Source organism: Anopheles bellator, chromosome 2 (assembly GCF_943735745.2).
Source record: "Anopheles bellator chromosome 2, idAnoBellAS_SP24_06.2, whole genome shotgun sequence".
Classification (NCBI taxonomy): Eukaryota; Metazoa; Arthropoda; class Insecta; order Diptera; family Culicidae; genus Anopheles; species Anopheles bellator.
Genome location: NC_071286.1, coordinates 63,838,457 through 63,864,908, shown reverse-complemented (window position 1 = coordinate 63,864,908; position 26,452 = coordinate 63,838,457). Strand labels below are relative to the sequence as shown.

At 50.2% G+C, this 26,452-nt stretch overlaps 1 protein-coding gene across 1 annotated transcript in view; it reads left to right on the top strand.

Annotated features, from left to right (window-relative positions):
- Positions 1-1,515: 1,515 nt before the first annotated feature.
- Positions 1,516-26,452, top strand: part of LOC131207858 (ankyrin repeat domain-containing protein 29-like) — a 149,016-nt gene continuing 124,079 nt past the window's right edge. The window contains exon 1 of the mRNA XM_058200490.1: positions 1,516-1,572. Within this exon, the coding sequence (XP_058056473.1) occupies positions 1,516-1,572 (57 nt within the window). The remainder of the gene's footprint in view (positions 1,573-26,452) is intronic.

The following is a 26,452-nucleotide window of genomic DNA, read 5'->3' as shown; positions in this document are numbered from 1 at the left end:
CGCTACCGACACTAGACAAGTGCTGCCCGAGACGTATTCGTTGCGTTCCTCGAGCCCTAATTTGAGGCGAGTATCACTATAATGATCACTGGAAGCCGGAGCGCTTCGTAATCACGTGGGGAGCATGTGTTACATTGCCGCTGTCACGCCCGGCACGCTGCGGGTGATTATTTTTGTTTCACTTTTCTTTACCCAAACGGTGGTGATTTGTTTTTCATTGTATAGGCAAACAATTTGCCTTTATTACCAGGCGACGCGGTTGCGATCACTTAAACGGTGATCGTAAGCGATAGCCATGTCGCGAGTAACCTACCAGGCGGCTCCATGTAGGGCTGGGCTAGTTTTCTGTGCTCAGAATTGGTTGGTGGGGTTCACTGGTGAAAGTAAGAAAAAACTAACAAAAACTGGTGGGCTTGCCATTCCTATAAAAGTTTTTGAAAAAGTAAAATTGAATTTAACAAAATTGATGCCATTATAATATTTTTTTGCTAGCGATTTTGATACATTTGAATAATTCTGGCAAGACATTGTTTTCAATGTGGACCGTTGCGCCTGTCTCTTTAAATTAACAACCACAGATTATTCGTTGAAGACAAAAATATTAAACTGATTTTGATAACACTAGGCTAAAAAACTTTCGGATGCAGAAGAAGGGCTCGACGGTTATACTTCAACCATCAAGCAACTAGTCACAGGTAGTTCCATATTTTTGTGAGCATACTTTGAGTATTTCCCTAGCTTATCAAAAGAACACTAAGGAAGGTGCACAAAAAAGGTTTCACAATAATTTATCGAAAACTGAATTGAAATTTTCAAATTTTATTAGAAAGTTTATAGAGCGACCACACCAGCCCAATACTTTTTGAACGATCCCATGATCATGACTAATACCGAATACCGGTCGGAATACCGGCCAAACTTACCAAACTTATTAGAATGACCATAACCAACGTCACAAGGCAGGTGGAGGTAGATGGCAAGCTATCTAAACCTTTCGCTACGCTTAAGCTGGAGGGGCGGGGACTCTGGGGTCTACTTCTCATATCCCGTCACATCTTGACCTTTACTGATGACGTAGACATTAGGTCGAAGGCCTGTAGGTCTTTATCATAGGTCTCCGATGTATAGCTCACGCTAATATAAGAATTTAGAAAACTGCGAACAGTATCGGTCTACCGGTGAACGTGAACAAGGCCATGGTGGCACCAATGTCAGCAGCCCTACCAATAACGTGTTGGTGACATACTAATAGGTGGCCAAAAGTTCGAAGTCGTCTCGAGATAACGGAGGAGATTCGCACGGGGGTGCTACCAGATCATTCCAAAGTCTGAGGAAACTTTTTCTCAACAAAGTAGCATAAATGGACGGCACAATAAACACTATTTTTCTCTACAATTTCCCGGATCGTTCCTCGCACAGTTACTAAACGTTTCTCGGTTACGCTCTCATTTGTCTCCACAGAAAGAAACCCTTTCGGACGTTCAGCTACACCTGGCTGCCTTGCGCGGAGACGAAATGCTGCTGAAGCGGGTCCTGGACAGCGGCAAGGTACACGTGGACTGCCGTGATGAGGTAAGGCTTTGCGTGTTTCTTAACCGGGACAACGGTGTCAAACGGCTCGAAAAGGCAGCGTTTCCAAGAACGCCGACCGAGTTTTCCTTATCCGGCCCTCCTTCTGGTGGCATCCTTGGGAGGATCCTTCGAGCCTCGCGTCGTCGTCGACAAACCTTGTTTTGCATTGGACGTTGGGCGAACCGACCGGCCGTCTAGGCGTCCGGATTAATCCTGCGAAGGGGATTGGGGTTGGTGTGAAATTAGCAGCAGAAAAAAGTCGCTCGCCAAGCGCCAAACCCCAAGCCGACCGGAAGTGGTCCGGTGGCGGCCGTGCGGGTGGAAATTAAAACCGGACGCAAAACAACCGGAACACGGAAAAAACAATGGCAGCGGCGGCGGCATTAAGCTTGGCGGCATGGGCGTGTTTCAGTTTGCGCAATTTATAATCATTAGCGCTATCACTCACAATCACAATGTTCACCCCACCCTCCCGGCCCGCTTCCGGTGGGTCACCCGCGCGACTTCCGCATCCGGTGGGTCCAGCCGGCGGTCGTTAGGCGGTTGGCGGGAATCGAACGGCGGCGGCCGGGACGTCCAACGGATGGAGTAATAAATTTTCCAATGCAATCAGAGAGCGAGAGAGAGAGAGAGAGCCGTGTGGTATGATAAAGTGTTTAGTTTTTCACAGCGGGTCCCCGGAAAAACCACACTTCCTGCCGCACGGTGGCGACTTGATGACGCGGCCGCCGACGACGCTGGCGACGACGGTGACGGCGACGGTGTTTGCTTTTTAACGCTTCGGTTGGCTCGTGGCGTGTTGCAGTTTAGAATTGATTTTGGTTTTTCCTGGTTTTCCACCCCGAGCTGCTGGGGTGGGTGTTGATAGATCGCCCCGGTGACAGGTGCATCTGGTGTCGGCGTGCGTGCGTGTGTCTGTGTTTGTCTATTGATTTTCGCTACAGATTTATTGGCCCGGCCCGTCCGGTGCTCGTGCTCCGCAACAATGTTTTAATGCTTGGGCCACTGCCCGGTGATGGCCTGGGGTGCAAATTAAACGGATTTGTTTTTATAATTCAACCCGCGGTGGCCAAAAAGGGGTGGTGCAAAAAAGAAAAGGGATCCAACCTACCGCACCCCCCGCACAGCAGTGGATTATGGTGATGAACAATTTCGATTTACGTACTCATTTGGCCGTTGCGCCGGGAAGCTTGGGCTGGCTGGCCAGCGCCAGGGCGGGGGTTAATTTTTGCAGCCGTCATGGTTGACTGGCTAAATAATAACGCAAATGAAACGCACCTCGGGTCGCATCGGCCCCACACACCGCTAAAGGTCCCTTCTGGGTGTGGGTCCCTCTGGCCTGGGTTGGCCTTTATAATTGAGCGTCCGATTTTAGTATCCTTCCTCGTGTGTGCGTATGTGCGCCGTTCCCGACCGTTTAGGGTGCCATTAATTTTTCAATATGGCAAAGCTCTAGCTGTATGTGTGCGCATTTGATAATTTTTATCGGTGGCGGTGTGTTTTTTTTAGCGAATTTATTATGCACACTGGCCCCCGACGTTCGGCTTCGGGTTCGAACGGAGCACTCATGTGTTGGGTCCTGGCACCTGGCACCTAACCCGGCACCGCCATTCACGGTTAGGAAATTATTTTGATAATTAAACAAATTGTTGAAATATGATGCAAAGCGTAGGCGCTGACCACCGCTGCGCTGCTCCGGTGTTTTGCGGGCTGCGGGATTTGGGCCACCGCTCATTTAGGTGGGCCAGTGTGGCCGAGACTCGAGTATTGGCGTAAAAGTTTTGGCGCAAAATTCTGGTCCATTTCAATTTAACACAGGTGCGGCTGCGGCCAGGTTGATGCTGCATACGACGATGTGCATCGAGACTTCGGGGTCCGGCACCAGGTTTCCCGGGTGACTGCTGTAAGCTGGTGGATAAGTAGTTAGGCTAGCTAGTGTGGCGGTTCTAATATTTATCGTGAAAACTGCTTACCGTTAAGTGAACGCTTTAAACAGATCCACCATCAATTCGATGATTGCATTTCTTTTTTGCCACAAATTTTCAACCATGCCATCGTTATTTTGATGATGGCACATTAGTCTTAATGGATAGTATCCTTCCGGGGTTGGAAAAATTGTCTGAAGAAAGGGGTAGCTCTCAGAAAGCTTCGTCTAACATGGATCTTCTGTAGGCTTATTAGTTTCCTTATCTTAGAGGTTTTTGAAGACAGGTATATTATGTACTTGGAATAGACCACACAACACAAGTCAACTTCATTTGGAGGTCGAAATTTATTCAGGATCATTTTAAATGAATTAGAGCAATGAACATTCTCAACCAACCTTCAAACTTCCCGACATCCCAACACTGTCACCATATCGAGCATCTTGCATAATATATATTTCCTATTAGGTATTGATTACTTAGCAATCTATCTGATTAGTGCTCTCAAAATAAAGACTGGACCAATACTAAACCTAAAAAATTTATCTATCGCCAAACGACAGTTAAACTATTGGTTGGAAACTGATTTTTGTATTTCTTTTTATTTTATCTTGCTTTTTCTGTTAATTTTGGTTGGGCCAGACACCCCTTCGATTATAAGGTTTGAAATAGTTTGAAACCCCAAAACCGACGGTCGCTAAAAAAGATCGCACGCCAATTCAAAATAACGTCCAATCAGCTTAGATCGTAGTTGAATTTGAAATGCTGCAACTTTCGCGAACAATGTTGGCCCGGACGTACGGAGCCGTTACAAGCACGAATAACTAACAATTAAAAAAACAAAGCTCACCAAAGAGAAGTTTAATTGTAGCACCACTACTCACCAACCGATCTGCTGTGAGTCGTCCGGGGTCCACCGGCCGAAACGAAACAACTCCGCCCGGTCCGCGGTAAGGAATTCCGGTGCAACTACATCGAACTCGCCGGCACACACACCGGCATCCCGGTGCCATTTGCATTTTCTTTCTTTCATTGTGTTCCTGCGCTCCCTCGCCGGCGCCTGAGTGAGTCGCCGTTTTTCGCCCTAAACAAAACATTTAACAGAACAATTTAATTTCGAATCTGTTGCGGTTTCGGGTGTGTCGTCCCGTCGCCGACCGTCGTCGTCCGTCGCCGTCCACCTCCGAGAAGGAAGGCTACTCTACTTCGTCCTTTTCCGTCCATCCGCACGGGTTCGGTGGATTTGCTGGCCTGAGCTGGGCGAGAAACAATGCCACCCAATCGTAGGGCCCGCGGATGGCACGGTGGCGAAACGCTTGCCTTGCCCGGTCGTTTGTAAGCGAGCCACAAAACGGAGGACGACGTGGAGCGGACGAGACCTACGGAGAGCGAGAGAGAGTCCTGCGAAACATAACCACCGCCGGCAGCAGTAAGCGAGTTCTCGAATGTCCCGGGGCCAGACGCCACCCAGCGGAGATGGGAGCGGGCGCGGAATTTGTATGCACCGGTTAGTCAATTATAATAATAGTTTGTAAATAATGCTCGGGGCCATGGCTGGGCCACGGTCACCCACCTCCGGAGCGCTTAGGAGTGGAGCCCCGCGGGCCAGTGTGTTGCTGAGTGGCGAATAGGCAAAAAACAACAACGCTGGACGAATGGATGTATTGTACGAGGAGTCATTATGGAAATGGGTGCATATTTACAGCTCGGTCCTTTCATGTCCTTGCCGGTTGCCGGTGGGGCCACTGCCTCTTACAGTGATCTGCAGTTTTTTACCCCCGAATACCGTAGATGATGTTTTGAACACGGGTTTTGAAGGTTAGTCGACCGAACCAGCAACAAATGGGTAGCCTCAACAATCGCGCCGATTAAATGCGATCGCTCGCCATCGTCCCGCCGGCAGCCTAATTGTGTGTGCGGGCGCATCACTAACGGGTCAGCGGATCTTTAAGTGGCCGTACGCCGATTCTATCGATTGCCGTTCGGTCGGATGCAGCAGCAGTCTTTGGCCAACTACACTCTCGGTCACTCCATCGGTCGCTCCCGCAGGGTGGAACCGCAGCCACTGACCGCGAGCCGACCGGCGCTGAGTTGAGAGCATTATTTCACCTGCAGCAGCACGGCATCGCTGGCCACAGATTGTCATCATCACAATCAGCATCATCGCCATACGCACCATAATCAACTGCAGCATCGGCAACCCCGGGGTGTTTGCTGTTCGGTCAGTCGGCCCGGTCGGTCGGTCGGGGTCGCTTATTAGGAATAATGGTCTCCGCCTGGTCCGCCAGTGTTTGCGGAATATTATTTATTAATTTAGTTGGAAATCGGTTGCATTGTTTAGGATCGGCTGCCGGACTTGGCTTCCGTCGGTCAATGTGAGGATGGATCGCGAAGCAAACTCCATCTATTGGTTCGAGACTCGCCCGGCTGCATCATCGATCGGCGGCCGAATCGAAGGACGTACAAACACGGGCGCACTCCTTGCGGACCGGAAGTGACACATCGCTCGAGGGGAGGACCGTTCAGGTGGTGGGCCGCACAAGGGTGGGCCTCGATGCTGTGCCATCTCCCGGGCGGGTGTGCCACCCAGCCACACATACAGAGAGAGAGAGAGAGACCGTTCGGTTAACCTCCTCCTCGGAATAGTCAGTTTAGTCGTTCCCTGTGATGTGCTGACGGGGCCGGAACCAGCTCGGTACGTGTCGGGTTTTTCTCGGACGTCCTGCCTCTGGGTGGCGCGCGGGGAGCGTGGATGATGTTTAATATCAACCGACGCAACAGCGTCATCAACATCAACAGCCCAGCCTGGGGAGAGCTGAGCAGGAGGCACAGGAGCAGAGTAGGTTCTCCGGTAGTAACCGACACAAACTCTCTGGAAACGACATTTTAATTTTAGTTATTGAAATATCGTCCAGCCGTCCTGTGTGTGTGTGGTGGCCGACACACGGTCGATTGTGTTTGGTCCTGTTGATTGCATCCTTCGGTTTTTGACCGCCCGCCGCCGGCCCACCGGCCCGGTCCGGTGAAGGAGGCGATGGAGCGTGAGCGGAAGTTGGATTGATTTTTCGAAGCTGCGGTCCGTAGCCATGGGTGGTGGGTGTGTATGTGGTTTTATGCTGCCCAGCATCCCGCCCCCTCCCCGGATGAACCATTACCCTCGTGCCCGGGTCGTGCGATTTAAAACAGACGAGCTGGACGCCGAGAGAGCGAGCGAGTATGTGTGCGTGTCGGGCGGTGGTTGAATGAAATGAAGTTGATTGTAGAATTTATTTGGTTTGAAGAAGTGCAAGAAGTGCACTGAGAGCCGGTCAGTCGGTTTTTCACCCATCCACCCACACACTGGACGGGTTGAGGTGAAATTTGCTCGCCCTGCAGTCGGTCGGTCCAACAGTGCAGTCAACAACAAACAACGGTGGGGTAGTGAAGCAATAAAACCGATGGGCCACCCGCTCGGTTGGGGGGCCGTGTGACGGAAGCAAGGAAGCACCGTGACCGGTGTCGTGCGGCGATCGGGGCAAATCACAATCAACCCGATGCGAGTGTTAGGAATGGCTGCAAAACAATTCCATATGATCGCAATTAATTTGCGCAAGCAGTGCTCGACCTGAGCTGGTGGATTTGTTTTAGTTTATTATTGTTTAGCGCTGCAGCTTTCTGTAGACCCGGCGCCGAAAGTTAGTTGTTGTGCTGATAAATTCTCATTGACAGAACTGTTGAATTACACCTGCGTTTGGGCTGGTTTCGGTGTGGATCTCGTGTTCTGAGGTGATGGGCTGTGCGGATGTCATATAAATTAATTTTGTTTTCGAGCGACAGGCCAATATTTTGAACACAAATGCCGCACGATGCATGTGATTAGGCCGTTCCCAATCTGTGTACTTTTTGTAGTGAAGCGATGCAGTAATTTTACAGCCGGCTTCTTACTACGTAATTGTCAGTTCATTAATTGAAATATAGCACCATAGACTAGCAACTAAGGAGAACTACCCTTCTAAAAATTATCTCCATTTAGCTATGGAATTATTTTGGAATCATTTTTTTATGGAATCATTTTTTACTTTACTATCTAATTGGTAAACTATAAGCTGTAATAGAGCCATTTTTAGGCCCGGCTGGCAATAATTTTTTTCTTTCAACATGTCAAATTTAAGTATTTCCTCAAGCTAGCTTTCGATTTCTTGTACCGGTAGAGCAATAAATTCTATGTTATGTTGAGCGCGACCATTTGCAATAACTTCAGCGTTGATGACTTGCTTCGGTCAAACGCAGTACCAAGAACGGCCAGAGCTGAGGAAAGCAACGTAAAAATGAACCAATCGGGACCCTAAGCTTTTAATTGAAGAATTGAATTCAGAAGAATTGCTTTCAAAACGCCCCAGAAAGAACACCCTAGCTTCGTTTTGGACCGATATTCCACCTTATACCAGGTATTTACTGGCCCAGATTTCGTGGTAACTGCAGAACTTTTAACACGTACTATTGCATAACAATTACTGGCCAAATAATACTCTACCTAGTTCCACTGTTTGCACAACTGCTCAGTGCCTATCGCCGGAACCTATGTGGCCAGTCACCGCAATCGCATGAAATGTGGAATTAATATTTCTTTCCGGTATTCCGGGAGTGTTCGCATTTCAGACCAACTTTTATTTCACATTCCATCGGTGGGTCAATTAATTTCCAACACTCACAGGGAACACCTTTTCCTGTTCCGGTCGGTTCTTCCGTTGCCGACACAAAATTGTCGCCGCCCTGTCGATTGCCAGCGGAGCAGCGAACGAACGCTCGGTTTACGTGAGCTCGTATCTCCGGGCTTTTATCTAAACTTAATTTCTATCCAATTTTCCAACCATATTGGCCGATAGCCGGGCCTGTGGCCGGACCTGGGAATTGAGGGTATGCTGAAATAAAGCTGAATTATTCATGGTGTCCAGGGCGGAAGATTACACTTCTTCTTCAGCCCGGTGCGCTTCGAACTTTGATGGAACACAAAGCATGAAGCCAGGACGACACCGACACGGGGGAGTGGGATTCGCTGCGGAGAATCCCGATGCAAAACATCTTGATTTTCTCCTCCTGACACACTCACACTGACACAGAGGACGATCCACTGGCCACCCCTCTATTAAAGATGGTTCATTTTCCGGACCTCCGGGCGACGTTGCGTTGCGTTTCTTCGAGAGCCTCTTTTCCGTTGGTTTATCCGGCTGCTGAGGCTGTTGAGTTCAGAGCGTCGTCGGGCACTGTCCCCCCTGGCACAGTTCCCGCATTTTCTTGCAAGGAGCAGCCGTCTACCGCCCCTTCCCACACACACTTCCAGGTGGGGACGGGTTTCTTTCGTGGTGCACGTTGAAAAGAATTCCCGATGCACCTGCAGATTTTCTGCATCAATAATAAAAGACCAACACACAACACGACGATGACGTCGACGCCGGCGGCGCCGGGTCCCCCAACCAGTGGGGGGCCGGCGTCCAGGGGCCAGCCAAGGATGCGTGCGTACACCCGGTGGCGTCGCAGCCGACCCTCGTCGTCGTTGGATTGTAATCTTGAACATCGCTCACACTTGAGTGTGCCCTGGATCGAGCTCAATGGGAGCGTCTTAAAAAATAATTAAAGAAACGAGCCCTTCCTTCTCGCTCACTCTCCAGACTAGTTCCCTTTTGCTGCTACTCTCTCTCTCTCACACACATTGGAGGAGGTGCACATTTTCTTGCCGGCGGATTTTCCGGGTTGTCCCCTTTTTTGCGCCCGGCGCCCATTTAAAGTAGCGCCCTTTGAACAGCAGCATCGGCATGGAAATTGCGGAACGCTCGGTTGGTTGGTTGAAGTGCGCGCGTATCCAAGTCCCCGTCGTCGCCGCCGTCGTCGTCGTCGTCGTGCCTAGGCCGGATGTTGCCGTAGGTAAGTGCGTAACCGGCAGCCACAGCAACGCCGCTTTGTGGGGGTAGTTCGAGCGTGCAGCCTTCGAAGCCATACATACGTACGTCATCCGGGGAGAAAGGCTCCAACGGCCAGATTGAAGTCAAGACGTGTACTGAAACCCTACCGTAACGACGTACTACTCGTCGAGAGGGGACGAGATATTACAGGCAGTCGTATGCCCGGCTTTGTGTCCCGGCTCTCTGTACTCGATGTCCTGTTTTGCTCGCACTCATTCCTTGAGGCGAAAGGGAGCGAAAGATTGAGTCAGTGTATTTGTTGCGGTCGGATCGATCTGTGTTTGCCAAAGTGTTGTTCGGGTGGCTGTTCTTGGGAGAACTTGGACACCATTAACCCGCCGGCCGAGTCCTGGGCGTAGGGTGCGTGTACGAATGGTTCGGTCGGTGCGTCGTACTTCAGCTATGCAAAGTTCCATTGCTGCCGACAACTTTGCGCCTCTCCAACCTGGCAGCAGCGGTGGGGCTACTAGGACTACGACCCCCTCCCGGGGGGACGACGACTTTTTGCCTTGATCTCGGGTGCATTCTCATGCCCCGTGTCGAATGCACTCTCCGGCGTAGGGCTGGAGGGCTCTATCTAAAGGGTAGTAATGACTAAACAGTCGAAGTTTTGTGTGGGGCCAAAATGAGAAAAAAAACAACAAATTCTACTTCTCAGCAAAAATCCGTACCATGCACCGGATGCCGATGCCGTTGGGACGCTGTGCTCGTGTGCACGGCACAATGAAGTATGACTGATGGAAGTGACCGTGCTCGGCAATCCAATCAATCAACGCTGAGGAGCACTCCTTCGGAAACACTGTACTTTGGCCCTGGATAGTGCCGTGTGGAGCTGGCGGAGAGCCTGAAAGCGATGCAAAATGAAGGATCAAAATTGAAACGCTTTTAATTTTAAAATGACCAACCCATAGGAGCCCCGGTAAGGGTCTGCTTCTAGCACTCTTAGGTATTCCCTCGCATCATAAGCTGGCCTTTTTGGGAAGTACCGATAAATTGATGATGAAGACGAAAAAGGACGTAGAACAAGTTTGTTAGCTGAGTAGTTGATATCAATGATATCAAGTGAGATGCTGCCTATAGGTTGGGATGGGAGATTTTTTTCTGAAACGATCTGTATGTTTTTCTCATCGTATTATCACTATAAGCTCTACAGCCACCAAAAGCCACGATCATAACGGCCATAAAGTTTGTATTTTAAAATAATGTTTTCAGGTTAGGAAAAATTAACAAGCATCAACGTTAATTCGTAGATAACATATAATTATACGCCTTTATTATTGGACGGCTCAAAACAGTGTCTCTACAATTTCTTACATAAATGCATTCCCTATGTTAAGCTGACAACTATGCTTTCTAACTATGCTTTCGTGTCCTATTGCTATTGCTTTTGCTGGACTATTGCTCATGAGTCCTCCATAATAGATGCACTCATAACTATATTTCATATTTTGGCTTAGCCCTTGGATGAAATCTACCCTCGATCGACTAAGTTGCAAAACGCAGGAAAAGTAATTTCAAACAGTGACCATACTTAATTTTAAAGTAGCAACATTAAATCCTGTAGAATCCTGTGGATCCTGTTTAAAGTTTACTTATTAAAAGGTTTTTAGATAATGAAGCGTACCCGCAAGGAATTCTTCTTCGTAGCTCAAACATATTACAGTTTGATGAGGCGTTACCGTGGACTTCTTCTATATTGGGTCAGGTAGCTAAGTTTTAAATTGATTTTAGGTTCTTGTTTCGAGCAATTTGAAGTATGGAAACTTTTGAAACTTGCGACGCATACATTATGAAAAGCCTTACGATTGTCTTTTGAATGAGAAATTGGTTCTTTAAGGTCAGTTTAGATTTTTTGTCTATTAAGTTTTCTTCGTGGCACAATGTCTAGGGTGTTGCAATCCAGGGATGAATGTTGGTACACATTGAAATCAATCGCGAAATTTTAATAGAAGACAAATTTAGATACCGGAAAGAGTGCAGCATTTTGTGTAGCAAAGGTTTGTCGAGCTAAAGCACATCAAACGGCCGCAAAACCCAACACCCCCAAACCGGGTGCAGTTCACAAACGAATCGAAACACCGATGCCATGACAATGCGGTGAAAAAAGTACTCCCGGTGCAAACCGAAGATAACCTTGGCCGGTAAGCATTCGCCGCCGCGTTATTTATGCATCTCGTCTTGGTGAAACATATAAAAGCGGTGGCGGCCACCCTCACTTTCCACGATCAAAGTGAAAACGGAGCAGCGTTTGAAGTGCTCCGAACTTCGCGCACAGATAACGAGCAGCTTATCAACGGCCGCCGACGGCTTGCGAAACCGCCGGATGTGTGGGCTCCTTCATTTCATTTACACCTTTTACTGTGGTGACATAACTCAGCGCTCTGCGGCTCAATTTTATATGGTCCCGTCACCGGATTGCCAAGGACGATACACACTCGGTACGTGGGCATTATGCGCGCCTCGGTGCGTACACACTTTTCCGTGATGCGGTTGCGATGATACTCTCCTTTCTGCGGCCCACCCAGTGTCAGCACCGGGGAGCTGGGATTTTCTCTGTCCCCTTTTTTGGCCCCGCACTTTTATGCTGCGGGCGCTCGCAAAACGAGTGGTCCGTGCGTGCGAAGAAAGATGAATCCAAGACACCTCCAAGCGGATTGATGAGTGCTTTCGTGAGCGAATTGATTCGTACACCGTCGCGGTCGCGGTTTATGACCGGAACATGGCGCATAAACGGGCATCCTGTGTGGGGTTTCCGGCTGTGTTTTTGCACCCGACCTTTTTATTGCCCGGGCAAGGCGCTCCGGGTTTCAGCGCTGACCACCACACTCTTTGGCGTAAGTGCAAGACCGCACACCGGAAGTGGAACCAAAGTACGTACATCCTTTTCAGCCGGTGACGAGGCGCGGGACGCAGGGAGGACCTTTTTCCACCCTATTTGTCGTACGCCCTGTAGCCACCACCCATCACACCTTGAACCATGCCAACACGCTGCTCCTCGTGGCAGACGTTGCCTAGTGGTGCATTATGATGTGTGGCGTGACGTGACGCGCGCACCCTGGGAGTTTTATGCTAAATAGGTGTGAAGTTCAATGACCTGACAAGTTGACTTTTACGCCCTTTTCGGGCAGCATACCGGGCCCAGGAACTTGTGCGATTTCTAGCGCTGGCTGCTGGCTGGATTCGGATTGGGCGTTGTTCTCCTTATTACTTCTCTCGGAGCACGCACTCGGCGGGTGGGTTTCAAGCCTCCCGGAGGACCGGTGCCGAGTGCTGCTGCCCACTTCAGTATCGGATCGGCCCGGTCCGGTCTGGTCTGGCTCACTTTGTGGACCTTCTCTCGCTTTCGGTCACGCCGTTACGCCAGTTTATCGCTCTCCCCGGCCAGCATTTGATGCTGCAGGATGCAGATGTAATTGCGAGAGTGTTGTTGTTTATTTCGACTCGAACCGGGAGCCGGGGACAAAAAACCGGGCACAACAACCGGCCCCTGCGGCCAAGTTGCGCTGCCCCTGCTGATAAATAAACTGCAACTGCAGGACACAATTGTTTTCATCGGTGCAGGAGCACCGCGTCAGGCTCGAGGATTTCGGTGGCCTGGCCATCTGCAACTACGCCGACTGCGAAGTTGTCCGAGGAGCACCGCTGTGCCAACGACGGACTTAAAGTTGGCACTCACCCCGGAGGGCCCAAGGGCCAACCGTCTTTGCCACTCGCAGCTTCCTGACCCACCTTGATGATTGCAGGTGCGATTGGATAATGGTGCTCTGAGCGAACGATTTACTGTGCCCCGATCTCCCGTATCCCAGATCCCGCCCAAACTTCCTTTTTTATTGATACCCACAAAAACCGACGAAAGACCGAGCGAACGAGCGAGCGAGCGAAGTTTTCCAGTGTTTGCCCAACTAAATGCGGAAAAGCGGACCGAGCTCGCTTGCAAGTTGCGCATCGAGAAGCCCGCCGGGAAATGCTGAATCGATTGCACGACTCGAACTCAGCGTTTTGCTGCTCGATCTGCCCACAACTTTAACGATCGAATCTTTCCAAACTCAACTCAACCGCTTGCCGATTCAATTTTGCATCCACGCCACGCTACGACCTCACTGGTCGTGTCTGGTCGAATGTCAAAGTTTTCAGGATGCTTGAGGTTAGTGCGCGATGGCGCGTGGCTGCCGGGTCGGTGTAAAGTTGCGGAAATCAAACCCGCCTGCCTGGGGACGGGAAAAGCGTCAAGAATGTGCGCTGTGGTGCAAAAAACGGGCCACTACACCCTTTCAACCGTTGGGGTGTAAGTGGTTTCCGGTTGTAATTATGCGGCCAACCGCGGCCGGCTAACCGGGCCGGTGTAAACATAAATAATGGGCCCCTGTTTTTTTTTGTCCACGTCCCGTCACGTGGGAATTGGATTCCAAGTTAACGTCAGCCGGTTTGTTTTTTCATCTGTTTGTTTCGTTTATGTTGGTCCATCCAATCCGCCGCCCGCTGGGTTCGCGGAGTAAGGCGGCCCGCGGCGGCCACCTTAATCCGGGCGCGGTGGCCTGTGGTCGCGACAGATTATCAATCACACAATTTGCGTCCGGAGCGTTGGTGAGTGTCGCCGGCAAAAGTGCCGTGTAATGAAAATATATTAATTTACAGGATTACTGTCAAAACGAGCGAGAGAGAGAGAGAGAGATTGCGAGAGAAAGTTGTCCTTTTTATGGATTGTCGAGGCCGCTCACATATAATGCCCGGGGATGAACAGCAAAATCATCGCCCGTGAGGACGTATGTAAATTTCATCCCGATTAATTGAGCCGCCTCGGAACATCCTGTTGAATCGGTTTAATAACTGTTTATTCTGCGCGGTGCTGGTACAAAGTGCCGTAGGTGAGAATTTAAACCATTGATTGTGTTCGTGTTTGTGTGGAGCGATAGCATAGCGGTGGATCGATGTTGGCGATACTGAGCTCGATTCCACGATCAATTGGGTCGAGCTCTATCGCTGACAGCAGCATTGTAAATGCAAGTCTTATCAACATTGCTGAGTCAGTCAAAACTTCATCCTCCTTCTTCAACCATATTTCAACATCTTCAAAGAAGCTTTGAAGAAGCAAAGAACACTGAACGTGTAGCTAGAGGATGTGCCTGTAGTTTTAGGCTTAATGGTCTATTAAAAATGCTATCATCGTTGCTTTTGACAGTATAGAGCCACAGTCAAAGTCGTATAGTCAATACATAGTCATATGAAATCGGATTACTTTCGAAGAAATCACATGTTGCGTGGATGCCTAAATGATAATCGGAAATCGAGGCAGTTTTGCTCAAAAAGTATAGTGAGGATGACCAAATTGAGAGCAATCTGTCTCCACAAAACCGTTTCATTCTTTTGCCGTTCGTTTCATCTGATAGAGCAAGAGTCCTTTGATAAGGTTTCTAACTCTTAATTCACGGCTGGCGAGCAGCGACCGTTTGATTTGTTTCTCATCTGTTGCTTATCAATTGATGAGGTTACTCTGTGTCTTGAGCCTTTTCCATTCCTGTACTATTCGATGTCCGTTGTTCGTCCTAACCTTTTCCCTTTCTTGGTCGAATGTTGAACATAAATCCTTGGACACTGTAAAAATCTAAACGACACGAGTGCACACTGGTTGTAAATCCCGGTACGGCCCAGGACCGACCAACCAATGCCATGGGTTCGAGCCCAAGCTCTTAGTGGGGGGGACACTGTAAAAAAAAAACTGGAAACAATATGGTTAGGGCCTGCCCTGGAAACGTAGCTATTGATGTACCTATAATTAATTGATGAAGCACTCCGTTCGAGATGATTGACGACTTCGTACCGGCCGTCCAACACTCAATCGCTGAATCGCGCACAGGATCGCTTACCTAGTGCCCTGCCAAGACGTGCCACTTCAGGCGGAGGGTAGTTTTTGTGTGCAGCCGAGTTTGATTTCTGCGGCGTCCGCGTCGATAGGGCCCAAGGCTGAAGCCCAGCAGCAGCAGCAGCAGCAACCCCCGAGGTTGGTAATTAATTCGTAATCATTCTTGCCCGGTTCGGTTTGCTCCGTAACCGAGCACCACCTGAGCAGGGCCCGTTAGGGGGTTCTCCAGACGCGCGAACTTGAGCGAAATTTCTTCAACCCGGGCCACGGGCCCCGGGGCCAGTATGCCAGGCGGGCCTTCACCCCTTCGAAAAATGGGCTCGTCGAGTGCTGGGCTAGTAGTGGGCTAGGGTTGCATTCGCCCGGTGGCTGGGCTGAACGCGAAACAAAAGAAATGCAATCTCGTACTTACGCACTTTACGCACACACCCAGCCCGGCCGACGACCGACGTGTCTCGCCTCGGTCTCGGCCTCGTCCTCGGCCTCGCTGTGTGGTGGCACTGAAATTTGCGCACTTCAAATTAATTCGCACTCGTACGCATGTTTCCTTCACCGTTGACACTCGATCGGTGTGTGCCCGGTGTGTGCGGGGTTTATATGGGCTCACGGCAAAGAAAAGGCTTCCTCTTCGCCGTTCGCCGACCCTCGCGCAACCCTCGGAAAGAACACCGGGGAAGAATGCCCCGGACCCGGACCGGGATCGGGAGGCAAAATTTCTGGAAAACTATACCTCAATCGGAAAGCCTCAACAGGAGGGTCCTTTGTGCGTACGATTGCATGCCCACCCGGCTCGGGTCCTCGCACTGCACTTATGCTAACGCATAAGCCGGAGCCATGTGGTTGCAAAAGCAGGCCCCCCCGCCGGGGAAGACGATTGAAGGCCCTCAATTCTTCAGGGCTAGAGCTACAGGAAGAGAGAGAGAGAGAGAGAGCGGGCAGTAGGGAAGAAGGAGAGAGAAAAGATGTTTAATAATCAGCGTCCCGGAGAGATGTGTGAAAGGCTTCACTTTGGGGAAGTGTTAAAATTAACAGCTGCAATACAACACGACGACGCACAAGAGGACACTACTGCTGCTGCTGCTGCTGCTGCTGCTGCCACCACTGGCTGGGCGTGTAATTGAAGTAAGCAGTGACAATTCATAATGCGTAGAAAACACCACCTTCTATGGCTCCATTGAGACCGCTAGAGGAGGAAAAAAATAACCGAGCCGGAGGTTCGCTGGTTGATGAATCGAATCGATCGAGTTGCCGGGAAAACTCCTGCCCTGCTCGGCTGGAAATAAGACACCGCTTCCAGCCGAGCAGGGCAGGGCAGGAATGGTCGGAGGCTCGGTGGCTCCACACCCGGGACCGGTATCCTTGCGCGCCACGCCACCGTTCGCGGGCGGTGACAGTGAAGGTGCCGGCGATGACGCCAACGCGCGATGATCTGGCTGCGTCCTCGTGAGTGCGTGCGTGAATTATGATGATTGATTGAAGTGCGTACGAATGTGATGAATGTGTTCTATTGTGTTGGCGGGGCCGGGGTGTCGCTCGGGTGCGTGAAGGCGGCGTCGAGAAATGTAAAACAATGCCACTTTCATCAACATCGCGCACGCTCACCCTTCGGTCGAGTCTTCGGCGTTGCTTTTTGACGCATAATTATGATCCGTGGAGTCGGGTTCGGGCCGCTGACACTGGCGCTGACTGGCGAGCATAATTTGATGTAAATGATTTTTTTTCTTCTTTTGCCCCTTGACGACGCTTCTCCGAAGGGCGGTCGCCGGTTCGTGGCCGCGTACGCACATCGCTCCCTTTTGGGTGGAGAGGACAAAAAGGACTTTGAATTAATGATTTCATGCAAGTGAACAATGTTTTCGCGTGGTGCTCACGGGCGGACCGGACTTCTGTATCTGTCGGGGGGTGGATCTTGTTCACTAAGGCTCTGAATAACTTCAGTACATTGGGAAGAAACTTACTTGGGATCTTATTTCTTGACTGTTTCTGAAAGGGAAAGTTATGTGTCTATTAGGGTATTTGCTATTTAGATTTCCTGTACCTTGATTTTAGTTAACGCCCATGTCTAACAAATGCTTTGTTCCATTCGGTAAGCTTAAAAAAGGATCCATTGAGTAACTTTGGCTTTGAATTTTCCATCGTTAGTAGAAGGCCACCCCAATTTGTTCCATTTAAAACCTTCTTAATTTGGGACCTTCAGGAAAGTCGCAACGTTTTGTGACCCACAAATATTTCTCTTGACAACGATTTTTACGTCGGACACGATGAATATGATTGGTGCGAGTCCATTGTTAGGCATCATTGGCTAAGCCATATGTGTGATAGTCGCTTGTTTTGGTTTGGCATTTGATGCTCGATGAACTCCTATGTGTGCAAACATATTTTGGCACTCAGTCGGGAATCGGCAATTCGAAATTTCGATCAAAATTTCGTATTTGCACAACGTAAAATTTAGTTAAGAAACTAAGTTCATTGTATCACCTACCTTCGCACTTTGGACCAGACCGCACATATTTCCAAAAAAGGAATGATCGATTACAAAACTCCAGATTCTTCAAGATCCCTGGCTTCAAATGATATCAAATTTAACGGTCGTCCTTTGGTGGATGATCCATTGGTCAACTCCGAACTGCATCGACTGAAGAGCATTCATTTTTGTTGACGTTGAAGAAGGCCAATTCTTGGCTCGTTCGTAGATCATCCTTCAGCGCTGCACCGATGCGTCCATCGGTTCCTATGCGAATGGCGTCAGTTCGAACCCTGACCAGTCCTGACCTGACCCCAAAGTTTCAGTTGCCTCTGTCCATTCCAACAGAGGCACTGCAGTTGTGTCTGGTTGTGATATGGCAGGAATCAAGTGAAGAAGCATTAAGATTGGCTTTTTGCAAAGGCGCGCGCGCAGCATCTTGAAGCAGATCGCGGATCGCGAGGCGCACACGTTTAATGGCCCCGGATTACGACGCCACACGTTGGCCTTCGCCTTTTCGCGCGCTCTCTGCGGTTACGCTAACGCCCTAAGGAGCGTTCGGGTGATTTTGTTTTCCAATTTAAATCTTACACCACTTATCACCGCCACCGCCCTTGGCCTCTTTCTGTGTGCCGGCAGCATAAAAGTGGCCTGCGTTTTTCGGGCCAGGCCAGGATCTGGAGAGGGCGCGTTTTGGGGAGCAGATTTTCCAATTTAAAAATCAATCAAACTTTTCACACATCTCAAACACACCTCGCCCCACCGACCCGCGTGTCCCGCTGCCGCCCCACCGAGCAGCAACCGCAACCGCTTTGAATCGATCGTTTAAATGGGCATCACGGAGCTGGGCTTCAGTCTTCAGTCGACGGTGCCACGCTCTAACGTCATCGCCACCGCCGTTCGTCCTTCGCACACGGGGCACACTTACAGGCCACCACGCACACATACACGATGGTTGACGGTTGCGACTCCGATGCGAGCACGTTCTTCTTCTTATTTAGAGAATGTAATCATCAGGTAATAACCACTTAATCTCATTATTTGCGGTTCTTGCGACGTCGGATCGTAACGGGCGCGGCCCCCGGTGAGGAGCCTCCCTCCTTCCGTCGCGCTCCTTCCAGAGTTTGTTGCCGCCTTCGTCCCGGGCCCCCTTTGTGCTGTCCGCGCGTCGGCGTCGCTGTCCGACGCGTTTCGAACATATTTTATTAAATATACATAAATTGTGGAGCCCACAAACGACAACTCGAACTCCGCCGGTCGGGGGCGCCCACCGGTCAAGAAGGGTCGGCGGCAGGACCGGGTGGTGGCCACGGGGGTGCGAAATGTGTTCGATCCACGGGGTCGACCGGGCGCAGATAAAACGATCGTTCATATGCTGGTTATGAGGCGAGCAAGCGGGAAGCGAGCTGTCCCGTTTCGGGCCGAGCTTGTTATTATGTTTCATTTCGGTTAAGACGGGGAGGAAGAAGGCGTAAGACAGAATCCGAGCCGAGCCCGTCCGAAAGTGCACAGAACGTGACAAGAAGCTCTCGGCCCATAGCACCAGCAGCAGCAGCAGCGACGTGTCTGGTCCGGGCGAAACCGGGTGAAGACGAACTTTTGCTCACATATTTCTGATCACGCCCGGCCGCCCTCCCGGGTCCAACACCAGAAGCCACACCAGAGGGGACGGGGCGGCCGGGCACGTCGTTTATTTCACGTCCGGACGAAGAAAACCTGTCCGAAGGGGACCAAAATTTAGCCCGACTTTGGCGGCGTCGTCGTCGTTCCGATCACCATCGCTCATCACACCGGCGGCTCCACAGGGTGCCCCCTTTGGGGCTGCGAGGGGGGGAACTGACTTTAAAATTGATGCCTTCGCTGACCCCGCTGGGGCAGGACGCGCGGGACGACGCGAAGATTACGATGATTAACTGCAATGAATATTGTTTTATTTTCCGATTTTGGCAATGATCCTGTGCGGGGCCATTTTTCAAATTAAACGGCCTTTCTCGGCCCGGATTTGGGACCGTGGCTTTTCGGCCCGGCAAAACTTGTTCCGGGTTTGGCGGTGTATCACGCTGATGGCATCGGGCGTCTAGTGGACCGGGCGGAAGGAATCCGGGCGAATTCGGATTGGCCTTCCGTCACTGGCGCAACACTGGCGGCCGGACAGTGGTGGGATACAATTTACAACACCAGTAGCTAAATAGTGCCACAACACGCAGCGGGACGACGACGTCTCGTGGTGGTTGGTCCAACTCCGACTTAGACGATGCCGGACTGGTCACGGGGAAAGGTCTGGATTAGAACTGACAGGCGTTGCAATTGACGACGATCGGACGCTCTCTAGGATCTGGCGGACTCAGTCGCCGGAGGCTGCCTGGCCCAGTGTCCGGACAGTTCTGGGGCCGTACGACGGGACTGACGTTTAGTCAAGGGATTATGGGTTTCGAATTCAGTCACCGGTTTCGGGGACTCCAGACAAGACAGGGTGCCGCACCACCACCACTGGGACGCTGGACCTGTTTGAATGCGGTACAAAGTTCTCGCCGTCGGTACCGGTTCCATGACCAATCGCAATGATAAGCTGGCTGGATGGCTGTGCGATGGCTGGCGTGCCGGGATGAAGACATCAAGACGATGTGGAGGTCTTTTCGGGGAGCGAACGTCCAGCATGAACGAGGATGGCGGTGACGGGTCATAACAATGCGGTTAGTTCTGGAAACATCGATAGAACCACACTCTTATAGCGTACGCAAAAGACAAGCATTGAAGCTCCACCGGCGGGAACGAATGGGGTTGGTTCCGGGGTATGGGTGCTGTCAAAAAGGGAAGGCCGTTCTAGTGGGTGGCTGTGCCCCTGTCCTTAATGATTCTCAAAACGTGAGCACCCCGCAGCCGAGTGCGTTCCCGGCGGAACGGCATTGAATGTCATAATTTCGCAAACGGCTTGGGAAGCCGACAATTGGGGTCGACTTCCCGAGAACGTGGTGCCAAATGGTGGCGTGTGCGATTTGTAGGGTGGCACACCCTGCCCTGGCGAGCGTGTGACACAGGAGGGCAGCAGCCTCTTTCGGTGTGGCAACCACGGGTCCCGGTCACGACACGCCACACGATTTCTCCGATAGAATCTAAGCGAGATACGGACGATACCCGGCGCAGCGAGCAGCGAGGCCCATCAACGAAACCTGGTGCCGGTGCCGTCTGGGGCGGTCGTCTTATGTTTCTTGGCTAGGGGGGGCGGAAGGAGGCGCCCGAAGGTGCACATTTTGCGGTCTGCTCTCGGACCACCTTATGCAATCCTTTCCTCACCCGTCCCGACCAGAATGCTATCATTTTTCGTAATCCGCTGTAACGAAGCGGCAGCTCGTTCCGGTGACCGGGGATGGTGTTGCCAGTTTTGCTTCTATTACCCGGTTCTTTTTTCTTCCCACCCCGCACTCGGCACCCGCTGTGTGCAACCGAACGCCCGACGTAGATTAGCTGGGGCAGCCTGGCCCAGTCCCCGGCCCAGTCCGGTCCGGCCCGGGGGATCTCGTTTTCATTTCGGTCAGTGTTTTCGGCTGCGCTGCTGCTACCGGAATGCAGCAACCGTGCTACGCACCGGGCCGCCACCGAGTAACGCCTGGAATTGGATACGTGGTCTCGTCGAGCTTCGAGAAACCCCTGAATCTATGCACACTTTCGCACTTGGGCCATCGTCGTCGTCGTCGTCATCGGGCGCGCCCAGTGTTTCGGTCGGCCGGAAAGAGAAAGAAACGGAATTGCCCGTCTGTGTTTGGGGCAATACGATTTCAATTATGGTCGACCAAAGGGGTTTCTTGGCGTACCGTAGTTAGTTGATTTCGGTTACGCAAAGCCGACCTTATCGAGTTTTTCAGTTTACAGTTTTGTTACAGTTTGAGCCTCCTGCAACGGCATTCCCAACAGCAGCTGTTTGAAAAATAATAACAAAGAAGTAACAATGTCATTACAAACGATTTGACAATAACAAAGTTTCACCTTATTCGATCGATCTGCTCGCAAACGGCTGTATGACAATGTTACGTGCTTATTTGAATGGCGCATTCGCAATTTGCGGATCATTTCTCTTGGAATTTACATAGCAAAAAGGTTCGCTTTCTGGAGTTCTGGAGTTCTTTTATTATTTTGGATTAGATAATTCTATTGTTTTTTTCTAACTAAGCTTTAGCGTTCGAACTTCCTTTTCATATTTTTAATTATCTATGTATGTATTGTATTAATTTTTTTAAATGCTATTTTTAAATACCTATTATCAGGACGGCATGTTGCATATTTGGCACTTATAACCAATCTAATTCCTAGAACTTTTTCCTAGAAGAATTCCTAGAATACTTAATTGAAACTAACAGTGCTGGACATGGGAGTGGAAATATGCCAAAATAATAGGATTGAGTGATGATAAGAATGGTTCAATCTTCTTGTTACAAGGCAAATTGCACTCGAAAGAAAATGGTACGTTGAACTGAATTGAAATTAAGTGAAACTTGACTGCAAAGATAAAGATCAATACAGAGATAAATGTCAATACATTGATAAAAACTGCGAATGTCTTACGACTGTCAAGCGTCGGAAGAATAATTTTCTCATTCGTTTGATGTTCACCGTACGTCTTAAATAGGCAACCCGTGTCCTAATGAAAAACCCTTCCTTCATTGATAGTTCTGAGATATTATAATTTAAATCCATCGAAATACGCATCCTTGAGACGGTCATTACTGACCGGGGCATTGGTATAGGAATCGATGGTCAAAACAACCATAAAACATCGGCTGGTAACAAACAGCTCAGGTAAGGTGCATCGATGCGTCCTGCTAATAATTTAAATACCATTGAATAGAGCCGTGTGCCGTGAGGATGCAGGATACAGTGTCCAACCGATTTAACTCCCCTGGCCACTAGAGTCCCACTTAAAGCCACCGTTACCAGTTTCGATATTTGAAGTCCCTCCAAAATCAAGTTCATTATCCTTAGTTTAGGACCAGTTCTTTCCACTTCCACTAGAATATTCATATTCGTAGCATTAGAAACTAATGCTTACATGCTAACGGTTACACTCTGACGAGCTGCCACGGCGTCCCAGCATTACAACACTGTTGCAGCACGGTCGAGCAAACAGAGTCACTGTCACGGGGCCGTTTTGTAAATTACTGGTGTCCTTTTTGTGGTTGTAAACATGTCAGCATGAAATGTAAATGACATGACGGGACCGGGTGGACGGGCGGCCCTTCGGCCCACCAATATTGCCATTTATCACCATCAATTCGCCTGAATCAATCATGCGTTCCATAATTAGTGCACCGTGCCCTGGCGGCCCGGCCCGGTGATAGATCGGCGGGATTTTGTAGCATTTTCAATTACGCCGTAAGTGCTGTGCGAGATGCGAGATGTGATGTGATAACACGCCAGCCGGCCGCCTTTGAGTCGGGCTTGTCGACATCAAAAGGCTCTTTTGAGTGACATGTTGCCTATGCCGTTGGGGCGCGCGGGACGAATCGAGTTGCCATTTGCCCATCAAACAAACCTCGAAATCTACAAATCGAATCATCGCGCGTGCAGCATACCCGGACCCGGGCCCCCGTAATGGGTTTTGCATGACTTTAGTGGGTCGCGTGCCGGTTTGCTTTGAAAGCACCGCGTGAATCCGTTAAGCATCGAGCTACCTTCTGTGTGATGCGCCCGTTGGAGAACTGTCCCATTGAGGGTTCGGACTTGGACCTCGGATCGTCCGTCGCATATCTTCGAGTGCGGTGGTGGTTTTTAATGGCCGCCTTGCTGCTTTGCTGGTTTGCGGCGGTCAAGTCACCGACCGCGCATATGATTGATGTTTGCAGTTTAATTAGTGAAATGGGCCCTTGCTCCCGGCCTTTGTTTATGCAAAAGTTTATCTAATCAACATTCGACCTGCACGGAACGCTGATTGGCCCGCCGATTGGGTTGGCTGATTAGCATGGCTAATACGTAATGGGGCATGTCCTTAAACCCGTCCAGACCTTTAGCAGCCCCGAGTGGGGGACTCCCGGTGCGAATGTAAAATAAACATTGTAATCAGGGCCAACCCAATCGACTTGAGCACGGAGTAGCAGGAGAGCTAAAGAGAGAGAGAGAGAGAAATCGAGAGAGGGCAGCTTTTGGTGGGTACCAGCAAAGCGAAAAAAGAGGAAAACAAAAAGAAAAGCCCTTCCAGCCGATCGGAGGCGATGAACAGAGGATGGTTTATGGCTTCACCAACCTTCCCAACCGGGGCCCAGCTTGGCTCCACCACAGGCCGCTAATGAAGTGAAAAGCGATTTGCTTCCACTGCACTGCACCAGCAACTCCAGGTTGCATTTTGAAGGCACATTCTTCGGCGAAACTCCGAAGATCGTACACAAACAGTGGCCGCGCTCAATTTTAACCGTATTTTTTGGCGGGGGGGCTGCATTCAAACTCAAATGGCAGTTGCACCCTGGACCTGGGAATATAATGAAGTGCAGCGCAAAAACCGGGCGGGTTGTGCATGAAAATAGACACCCGCCGTCGGGGTCCGTCCGCTTAATGAGAGCGGGACGCTGAGTCTTGAATGAGTTTATGTTTCGTTTTTATTTGCTAAGATGAAAGGACACTGTCGCACTAGTGCGCTCCGGGCCAGGCTGGGCAGGGCCTGGCCGAGTCCCAGGTCAGGCTTCTAATTGCAGGGCGCGCCCGTTTGGTGCCCCGTGGGACCCTATTATGTCGCCCGTTACAGCGCGCGCCCCACGGCAGATCCACCTGCACAACGGTGTGTGCGTGGTTAGGAACTGCAATCTGGCAAGCTTTTTAATATGAAAACCCCCCGGAATCCTTGTGTCACGTGAGGCCACGGACTGAAGCTCGCATTTGTCAATCCATCGCGGCTTTTGGGTGGTGGTGAGCCCAGTCAGTACTCGGTTCCCAGTGCCCTCGGTCTGGTGATGATGGCCCGATTGAGCTCTACCAGTTTTGGAGCACTTTTCGGTGCATGAATTTCGAGGTCGCACCATTACGCGATGCTTTCGATTGCGGTGCATCGGTGCGCTTAAAGCAGAATATGGTGCACTCGAGTGCACCGACAGGTGGGGGGGACCCAGGGACGGGGCGATGCACCCGGTGCACCATCGATAATGAATGGTAAATTTTCGGGCGCAAAATTGCTACACACGGGCACCGAGAGTGCAGTCGATTTTGATATGCTGCCATGCAAAACATTAATGCAACCGGTGCCAAAGTATCATTCGCGGACGCTCATTCGGCCATTAAATATGGCCGTCTCTCCGCCCGGGAGGGTTTCTGTCGGGTTGGTGCATCCTTCACTCGGCGTTCAGTTTCAGTTCGCTGCACCGCCAATCGTTGTTAAGTTTTTTTTTGCTCTCTCCTGAACACTCTTTGTGCACTGACTGACTGATGGACCGAGACGGCGACGGTGCTTATTCGTACGCTACCCTAGGCTCTTTCGTTAATGTCTACGTTGAAGCTTTAATGTCGAAAGCTAGTCACAACGTGGCAATTAGTGGTTCGACGGTATTTTGACAATGTGTCTTTGCTACGAAAAGGTTTTTGGGTACCTGAACAGATGCATTGAATCATTACGTTCCGTTATGTAAAATTTGAGCACTTTATAGTGGACTACTCCGCGCTGTTCTTTGCAGTTTCTTTCCAATAAATCCATAAACCGCGTTAGAAGAGAGTTCAGAGATCGGTTGCAATAGGTGCATCACGTAGCGCAAAACAAGCATCCGTGATGTTCAGTTTTCCACCTTTTTGTTACCTTCGGCCAACGGGTTTCTGATGCTTCTTATTTTCCTTCTTTTTCTTTCGACACCCTGATAATAGCATTCTTCTTTCGGGGGGAATAGGTTCGCGAAATGGATTGCATACAGTCGGTGCCCGGGATCTTCCTGGATTTTGGTGCTTGGTTTTTGTTGTTTTTCGGCTACTTTTCGGACAGGCAATTCGGTATACACAACCTGGTTAACGCCTTATTTGGAGCTAGAGTCCCGCATGTAGGAGTCATGCGAAGTTGGGGTTCAAAATTAAGTGACGATTTCGTGACATTTGTTAGCAGCAAAGTGGCAGATTTTAACCTGTCCCGCTGGATACAAACGAGATTTATTCGAATTCATGTTTTATGCTTAGGGGTAATGCAATTTTTTGGGTTTCATTTCAAATTCTTCAACCAGACCAAGCAAATCCACGTTCGTTCTGTGTCATGGTAATGGTAAATTTCTGAGTCAACCAAAATGGTAACGTTCAGAAATTTAACTAGTCATCGTCTGAGTTATAGGTCTATTCTAGCTGTTCGCAACCGAACCGGTAATAATTCCAGCTGACGGATGTCCATTTAGAATATTTTTGTTTGGAAAAAATTAAAGTCCATAAAAATTCACTCAAGCAACTCACCGGGAAGCTGTTGACAGATGTGCGGCAACCATTGCGAGTGCGTCACCACCTCCGATGCCACCTCTGCTGGGTGGCGGAGGTGCAAGATCCACCACAGAAATGACTGACCACTGCAACCGGTGCTGCATCCATCATCGCCTTGTCGCTAATGCCCCTGTCGGCGCGTCGTTCCGAGCGCCGTTTGCAAATCATTTAACACCGGTGGCCATGCGTCTTCATAACGCCTTCATCATCGCACCGCGCCTAGTCCGTGCGACCGGTTCAGGACTTTAATGAAGCGCAAAAACTTGCC